Consider the following 9,335-nt stretch of genomic DNA (forward strand, 5'->3'; position numbering starts at 1 on the left):
TAGTTCTCCTCTGACCTACTATTGTTGTTAAGTGCCGTCAAGTAGGTTCCAACCCACAGTGACCTTGTAAAAGGTTCCCAAGGAGCTCTGGTAAGCTTGAACTGCCAACCTTGTGATTCACAGAGATTTTGCAGTCCAGAGCATTAACCCAGAGCACCACACAAGGACACCACTCTGACATATAGGATCACTATAAGTCAAACAGGCTCAATGGCAATGGATTTGGGGTAGTATATGCTAACATATCATTAAACATATACAAAGGGGATTCTGAAAATTCATAGACCAATTTCATTATCATTCAACTCCATTTTTCCATGAAGTTTTTGAAGCCTCCTCACATATAGCATACATATACCTACATTTTTTCATAATGCTAATCATTTAAGTATAATCCTGTGCTCTTTCTTTCATTAACTATTAACCTTAAAGTATCTTCTACTATAATTACTATAAAGGTTTTTTTCAAAAGCAGAAATTTTTTAAATGTTTGCATTATATGTAAAATAAATCACTTCAATTTCTTTATTTTCATGAAACATTTTAAAAAGTTGTACTCCATTTTAACATAAATAGTTTTGCTGGGTATGAAATGAGAAACTTACCTCTTCAAGACCACCATTTTGTTTTCTCAGTTCCATGTCCTTTTGTTTGATGTCCTTTTCCCAGCTTTCTAAATCCTTCATAAAGTCTTGCAATTCTTCGGCATTTTGTTTCACTTGTAATTGTAATTCAATTGCTTTACTTGTTGAAGTCATTATGGCCTGCAGAGTTTTGAACAAAGTTTGATAAGAATCAAATTAAATTATTTGGCTTATTTTCCTAAAACCTAATTAATAACTTTACCACTTCATATCTAGCCAAGAGACAAAGATAACAGAATGTTTAATGTGAGACTGAAGAATGAAAATGTCAGTATTAGATTTCTTAAATGAGTCAATAAACTTTTGGTGAATAAGAGAATGCAAATCGTATTTATGGACATCCCACCAATGCATCAAGAATGAAAAACAACGAGGCAACAATCACTGGCACTAGCAAGTAGCTCAGCATAATGGACTTGTTGGTCACACAAGTAAGGACACTCTTAATTCCTCAGAAATCCTCACAGGATCACTATGGGTCAGAATCAACTTGATGGCATTTTACATTAACAACAACAGTTACCTCCCTGGGAGTCCTGGTGTGGCGCTGTGGGTTAATGCGCCAGACTGCAAAGCCATTTGAACGGCAAAGTCGGTGGTTCAAGATCACCAGCTGCTACTCGGAAACCCTATACAAGGTTGCTATGGGTCGGAACCTGAGTTGGTTACTTAACAACAACATGGCACTTAACAACAACAACAAGGCACTAACAACAATTACCTCCTGGAGTCCTGGTGTGGCGCTGTGAGATAATGCACTGGACCGCAAGGTCAGTGGTTCAAATTTACCAGCCACTCCTTGGAAACCCTACACAGGGTTGCTGTGAGTTGGAACTGACTTGACGGCACTTAATAACAACAACAATTACCTCCTGATAATGCAGTGACTCCATAGGTGAGCACTGGGCTGTGAACCACAAAATTGGCAATTAGAGCCCACCAAGAACTCCGTGGGAGAAATATGAGGCTTTCTGCTCCCAGCAAAGATTTTAAAGCCTCGGAAACATTATATCAGGTAGCACTTGACAATTACCTCCTTTAACAGGAGCCCTGGTAACGCTGTGGGTTACACTGGATGGCACTTAACAACAACAACAAAATTACCTCCTTATGAGGCACTGCAGGATAAGCACTGGACTGCTAACCACAAAGTCAGTGGTCAAACCCATCAGCCATTCCTCAAAAACCCTATACAAGGTTGTTGAGTTGAAATCGACTCACTAGCACTTAACAACAACTACCTTCTTTGAGTTCTGGTGTGATGCTGGAGGATAAGCATTGGACTGCTAACTGCTAGTTCAGCAGTTCAAACCCACTAGTTGATCCTCTAAAATCCTATACAGGGTCCCTATGAGTTGGAAACCACTCAATGGCATTTAACAGGAACAACCTTCTTTATGAAGGAGCTCTGGTAGCGTAGTGGTTAAGAATTGGGCTAAAAACCACAGGGTCAGCAGTTCGAAATGACCAGCTGTTCCGCAGGAGAAAGATGAGGCTTTCTGCTCCCATAAAGATTTGCAGCCTCAGAAACCCTGTTCAGGGTCGCTGAGTTGGAACCAACTCCATGGCACATAACCACCACCACCACCACCTCCACCTCCTTTATGGAGTCCTGGTGTGGTGCTGCGGGTTAACGTGTCAGATTGTAAAGCTGTTTGAACTGCAAGGTCAGCAGTTTAAGCTCACCAGCTGCTCCTTGGAAACCCTATACAAGATCGCTATGGGTTGGAACCAACGCGACGGCACTTAACAACAACACCACCTCCTTATGGAGTCCTGGTGGTGTTACGGGTTAGATGCTAGGCTGCTAACTGAAAGGTTGATGGTTCACTCACTAGCCACTCTATGAAAGAAAGGTAAGGTTGTCTCCTCCCATACAGCTTTGTCTCTTCCCATACAGATGGACTCAAGCATGGCAACAGTACTGAGGTTGGCCCAGGATCGGGCAGTGTTTCGGTCTGCTGCTCATCAGCGATGAGTTGGTGCCACCTCGATGGCACCTAACAATACAGAAACTCAAATAGGGTTATGATGAGTCAGAACTGACTCAATGGCAGTGGGTTTTTTAACTACCTTCTTTACTGCTTTCATTCTTCCAACATTTATTGAGCTCCAATTTGGAAACCCTACACAGGGTCACTATTGGTCAGAACCGACTCGAAGTCACTTAACAACAATATAATAGGTCCTACATCAAGAATTGTTGTTGTCAAGTGCTGTTGAGTTGGTTCGAAATCATAGTAACACTGTATAGTTTTACAAGATGGTTTGGAACCACTGACACTGCAGTTACCAGTTCAGTGCTTCTCCTAGAGCATCACACCAGTATCAAGAATCAGGGATGCAAAAACAAGTTTTGTTGCTGTTAAGTGCCGCTGAGCTGGTTCCAACTGACAGCGACCCTGTGTAGGGTTTCCAAATTGGAGCAACTGTTGAGTTTGAACCTTGTGGTTCAAACCGACCTTGAGGTTGAATGCTTATCCTATGGTAACACACCAGGACAAGATACAAAATAAAATACTGAGCAACAAATATTGTTAGACAGTTTCCCAAGCGCAATACTATTGCCATTTTGTGCCATATAAATCTTTCTTTTTTTAAATAAAGACCCCTTTATTAAGTCTTAATAGAACAAAGACAAATCATCTAGATGAGGGACACCATCAGCATGAAACCATAATATTGTCCAAAGGATATGTCATCTTGTTGCTAGTTATATAACATAGAAAACCAGTTGAATCACTCAAAAAATCATGACTGATGGTAAATCAATTCATCACTGTCACAGCAAGGGACCATGACTGGGATTGCTACACTACCGTAGATTAGCAAAGTTTACAGGATTGGTCTGGGCCTTCCAAGTTGGGGTATGACCATGCCCTAGTACCCTGATTTCCATTAAGGGGCATGTCCAGGCAAGTCCCTGAGGATGAGACTGCCCCTCTCTGGGCTATTATGGTTGTTGTGAAGTGCCGTTAAGTTGATTCGGACTCATGGTAACCCTGTATAAGGTTTCCAAAATTGTAAATCTTTACAGGACCAGAAAGCCTCATCTTTCTCCCATGGAGTAGCTGGTGGGCTCAAACTGAGGACATTGTGGTTAGCAGTCCAGTGTTCATCCTACAGTGCCAACAACGCTTCTCTGGGCTGGATGCTACATGTAGTTGAGTCGGTTGACTCATAGTAACACAGTAAGAAGTTCCAAGGATGTAAATCTTTACAGGAGCAAAAAGTCTCATCTTCCTCCTGTAGAGTGACTAGTGGATTCAAACTGCTGACCTTGTGATTGTAATTCACTTTCAAATATACTCTGTCTGAAGATAAAGCATTTTACATTGCCAGTTAATAGTTGGAAAGAACTCAAGAATGGCTGAATTTACATCAAGACTCAAAATTGGGTTCCCACTGTAAACTGTAACCTTCTACAAACCAAGCGCTTAGAATTTAAGCTCCAATAAATCTCCTCTAATCATGGATTTTAGTTAAAGTCCTCTGAACACAACTAGGTTGGCATGCTTTCTTAGGCACAGACTAGTTGAGAGCTCCTTTATTTAGATGGCTATTTGTTCAAGACAACCTTTAAGACCCTTCAAGACCCCAGATGCTATCTTTTCTGACAGGAGCACGACCGTCTGATTCCTTCACAGAGCTTTACTATAATGCTCCAATGTCCAGGTAAGTATGAAGCAGGGCCACATCACAGGTACGACTTGTTCTTTGATGAGGCCTTATGTCTTATGGTGGAAGTTCAAATCCACCCACAGTATATGTCATTTATACATTTATAAATGTCTTTGTTGTAGATAACTGCCCTGTATATTGCAGGAAGGTTAACAATATTCCTACCTTTACCCTCTAAACATTGCCCACCCTCCTTTCCTGATTATGACAACCCAAAAGGTAAGGAACACTATCAAATGTCCCCAGGGGTGAGAATCCCCAGTGCACAGAAGTCCTGTATAAACTGATGTTGTGGGAGTGACCACAAAGGATGGACCTAAGTCAGATGGGGGCTACATGCAAGGAAGGCACCCCCAGAATGGACGTAACTGAATTTTAAAAGAGGCACACTGGTGACTACTAGGAATAGGCACAGTGATGTACTGAGAGGGAGTGTGGTGGAAGATGTGGACATGGGACTGATCTTGAAATGCCAACGCATCAAGTCTGACCTATATTCTGAAAGCAATGTGGAAGTATTAAGGTGGTAAAATGAAACAGACATGACGGTAGCAGATAAAGACTCAATGTCCTAGATAACTTATGTAGGACACTTAGCAGATTCGTGGTGACATTCTGAGTCAAAAAATACAATTTTAAGAGAAAACGAGGCTTTTGGAGAACAAATGGAAGGATTACTTCCGCTTAGAGCATGTTGAATATGAGTGGTTATGAGGCAATAAGGAGCCCTAGTGGCACAGTTGGTTAAAGCCATCAACTGCTAATAGAGTCACTCTGAAAGAGAAAGATGCAGCACTCTGCTTCCATAAAAATATACAGCCTTGGAATCCTATAGGGTCGAGTTGGAATCCACTAGACCTCAAGGTGTTTGGCAGAGTTAAACGGAATACAGCACTAGGCAAATCTGCTGCAGAAACACTGTTTCAAGTGTTTAAGAGCAAAGATGTCAATTTTAAGACTAAAAGGTGCTCTGACGCAAGCCATGGTAATTTCACAGCCTCACTTGCATGTGAAAGTTAGACAATGAAAAAGGAAGACTGTAGAAGGATGAATGAATGTGAGTCATGGTGTTAGAGAAGAATATTGAAAGTGCAATGGGCTTCCAGAAGAACAAACAAATCTGTTTTGGAATCAGTCCAGTCAGAATGCTCCTTAGAAGCCAAGATGTGGCGACTTAACCTCTCATACTTCGGACATGTTATCAGGAGGCAGCAGTCCCTAGAGAACATCATGCTTGGTAAAGTGGAGGCTCAGCAAAAAAGAGGAAGATCCCCTACAAGATGAACTGGCACAGTGGCAGCAGCAATGGGCTTAAGCATAGCAGCCATTGTGAGGATGGCGTAGGACCGGGCAGTGTTTTGTACTGTTGTACATGGGGGTTGCTATGGGTCGGAACAGACTCAACAGCACCTAACAACAACAGGGAAAGAACATTCAATAGTAATTTAGCAACATATTGCTGGAAATACAAATTTGGGTGTCAGCAGCCTTAAGAGGATAGCTAGAAACAGAGTTGGGTATGTCCAATCAGGGTGACTACTGAAGGAGGTAAAGCACTGGAGCACAATACGATTTAGAGAAGAGCGGAAGAGGTGTTAATACAGAAAAAGTCAAGAGTTGCATGCAGCTAGATTTAGAAGGAAAATCTAGGGAGGACTGTCACAGATCAAAGAAAATGAGTCTAAGGTTAGTGGAATCAAACAGCAAGCAGAGGTCATATGTTGTTGTTGTTAGGTGCCATCTAGTCAGTACCAACTCATAGCCACCCTATGTACAACAGAACGAAACACTGCCCAGTCCTGTGCCAACTTCACAGTTGCCACGCTTGAACCCACTTTGATGCTGCCACTTTGCCAATCCATCTGGCTGGGGGTCTTGCTCTTTTTCTCTGACCCTCCACCTTACCAAACATGCTATCCTTCTCCAGCAACTTCCTGACAATATGTCCTAAGTATGAGAGTGAAATTTGGCCACCCTGAGCTCCGAGGAGCACTCTGGCTGCATAGAGGAAAGAAAAGTTCATTATAATCACATAAAGATCCTTTAGAGCCTTAATTAAAAAAAAAAAAAAAGTGATAAGCAAATGAGAAATATATGGGGATTAAATTTGTATTTAACAGTACAAATGGCTTTCTAATAAGTAGTCTGGGGGGGATGGCAGGGAGCCGGCTGTGGAAAAGATGTAAGAAAAAAAAAAAGAGAGGTGGGACAAGGTTCCCAACAAGATGGAAGGAGATACAAAGTTTAAGTAGCTAAGAAGGGGAAGAAAGAGAAACGGTTATAATCAGTCTCAAAACCCTCATTGAAACAGTAATGAAGGAGCAAGGAATGGATGCAGATGCAGATTTTGGCTGAAAACCACCATTTCAGCTTCTTTCTGGGAATATCTGTTTCATATGTGTTGCTGTCTGAGTCGATTACAACCACATATTTACAATTCATTCAAAAACATAGTTATTGCAACTCTTTACTTGTGGCTCAAATATATATATATATACAAGGGCAACAGGCCACAGATATGCTAGGGATAGGGGTGGGGAGACGTGCCCCATTTCATCCATCACCTTTGCTGCTCCGGAGGAACCAATATCCCGGCGACCCAGGCACACCAAAGCCGAAAGGGGGCGGGACCTCACCGTGATCTTCTCGGAAGGGTCGATATACCGTCCCAAACACCCCAAATCGCCCAATTTGCAGCCACATCTGCAAAGCAGGCCTGGGCCGCGCAGCCGGACAAGCCCCTCCCGGGAACGCGCTCTCTCAGACGCCGCTACCCTGGACACCGCTGCACCGCCCACTACACCGCCCACCTTCGGTTTTCCAACTCGTTCGGGCCCCACAGCCGCGCCCCTTCCTCCCCCTAGGCAGCCCCGTAGGACTCCTTGGCTCAGGTATCTCCGGAAAACCGCAAAATCCGCACACCTCACTAGGCCGTTATCCACCGCACGGGCGCCAGTTCCGACCAGCAGCCACTCACTCCGGGCCCCGCTTTCCTAGGCTTTCCCACGATCCTCTGCGTGCTCTCGCTCCGCCCCTCGGAACATAAGCTCGAGCGTGCGCAGAGGATCGGATACGTGATTCTTACCTAGGGGACATATTTGGGGACGTGATCGATGTATTGAAAAATGTGGCTCCTTACTTAGCTTCCCAAGTTACTCATCTTAACGGGATATAACCCAAAAATTGTAGGCTCATCCTGATATGTTCTGGTTTCCAAAATAATAAAACCTTGAATATTCCCATGCTGTCATTTGGGTGCAGTTGATTTGGACTACAAGCAGAATGTTATTGTTGTGGTTAAGTACCGTGGAGTCGGTTCTGACTCATAGTGACCCTGCCCAGGGTTTCCGAGGCTGCAAATCTTTACGGGAGCAAAAAGCCTCATCTTTCTCCCACAGAACAGCTGATAATTTCGAACTGCCGACCTTGAGGTTGGCAGCCTGATTTGTATAAGACCGCCCATTTTCTAGGCTGTTGGAAGCTACTGGATGAGTTCGAACAGTCAATTGGATCCGTAGCTGAGCGCTTAGCTTAAACACTTGCGACAAACATTTTTATCCATGATATTTACTTTCTGGGTGCCCTGGTATGGCGCTGTAGCACAAGCATTGGACAGCAAGGTCAGTTTGGACCAAAAGATTGGAGGTTCAAACTCACCAGCCATTCCTTGGGAACCCTATACAGGGTCGCTATGAGTCGGAACGGATTCCACGGCACGCCACTATCACCAACGTCATCCAACCATGTGTCAGGCATCTTTAAACCCTATGCTCATTTGTCTGTGAACTCCACTGGGAAGAGCAGGACACGGCCCTGTTTCATCCACCTACGCTATGGAACCAACTTGAGCTATCCCTTCAATCGTGATCTAAGACCTAAAATATGTTTACAGATTTGAGAAATCTACCTACATATCTCTTGAGCATCTTCTACCCCAGTTTGATCAAGCTCTGTGATCACAGATGCAATATCCAAAAGACTCTTTAAACTCCTTGCCTATGAGGTTAAGGGGTTCTGGTTCTTGGGGTGGGGGGGGGCTGCTTCCTCTACCCTTCACATTACAAGTGCACCAGGAAGAATTCTGCCTCCCTCTTGGTCAGAGAAGTTTGGCCTACAAGGACTTCACCAAGGTAACACATTCTTCAAACCATCTTGAAGAAACCCTGAAGCCTCAAACCCCGCGCCCATGGCTACTCAAGACTTCCAGGGAAAAGGCACAGACACTGACAGTTGAAGGGAGTAGGAATCAAAAAAACAGACACATTTCAAGTTTTCTGAAATGACTTTAATTGGAGACTGTTCAAGCCTGCCTGAACTGTGGGACACCGTCTGGTTCTCCATGGGGTCAGGGGAGAAATGCATATTGAAGTTGAAGTAAGAAGCCAGGCTCCCATTCTAGAGTCCATTAGAAGCAAAGTATGGCTGTTGGGTAAGCCTTAAAACAATTATGTTAATAATACCAAGCTTTAAGTTACTTTCTTCTTCTGAAGCGGAATCTTCTGGTGAGGAGAACTCTTTGAAAAATTATTCAGAATCAAAATCCAGCTCTGTGACTTCACAAATCACCCACAAGGGGGAAGCACCTTGATATAGATACTGAGCTGGTCGCAAAAGCACAAAAGCCCTTTACTGTGTTCTGTCCCACATCAGAGTTCCCCTAGTACCTGCTCTCAGAAGATCCAACCCTCAAAAAGATCAAATGCTGACTGCTTAGTTTCCATGGCCTGATTTTTTTTTTGAAGCCCCCAACGCCGGGGTGAATTGTAGTTTGTAGAGCTGTGTACAATAACAGCCATGATAGTAATCTTGAATTTCTATCATCCCGTTCTTCCTGAGAACAATTCAAAACGCCTTCACAGTAACAATATCTCACCAACCTCAGAAAGAGGAAAGGGAGAAGTTCTCTTTCCTTCACATGAAAGGGAAACATGAGGCCTGGAGAGATTAAAGGACTTGCTCATGGTTCCACCACACTTCAGGGCAAAGAGCTATTGAGGGCTCTCACCTTCT

The 9,335-nt window shown here is 43.5% G+C and overlaps 1 protein-coding gene across 2 annotated transcripts in view; it reads right to left on the reverse strand.

Moving 5' to 3' along the window:
- Positions 1–7,279, reverse strand: part of RPAP3 (RNA polymerase II associated protein 3) — a 54,234-nt gene extending 46,955 nt beyond the window's left edge. The window contains exons 1-2 of one of the 2 annotated variants that reach the window (XM_006865329.1): positions 7,248–7,279; positions 606–764 (exon numbers count right to left, since the gene is read on the reverse strand). In XM_006865329.1, coding sequence (XP_006865391.1) covers positions 606–758 — 153 coding nt within the window. In that variant the 5' untranslated portion in view covers positions 759–764; positions 7,248–7,279. Of the gene's footprint in view, positions 1–605; positions 765–7,247 lie in introns of those variants that run through there. The other variant, XM_006865328.1, reaches the window with a different exon arrangement.
- Positions 7,280–9,335: the final 2,056 nt, after the last annotated feature.

This window comes from Chrysochloris asiatica, unplaced genomic scaffold (genome assembly GCF_000296735.1).
Source record: "Chrysochloris asiatica unplaced genomic scaffold, ChrAsi1.0 scaffold00077, whole genome shotgun sequence".
Lineage (NCBI taxonomy): Eukaryota > Metazoa > Chordata > Mammalia > Afrosoricida > Chrysochloridae > Chrysochloris > Chrysochloris asiatica.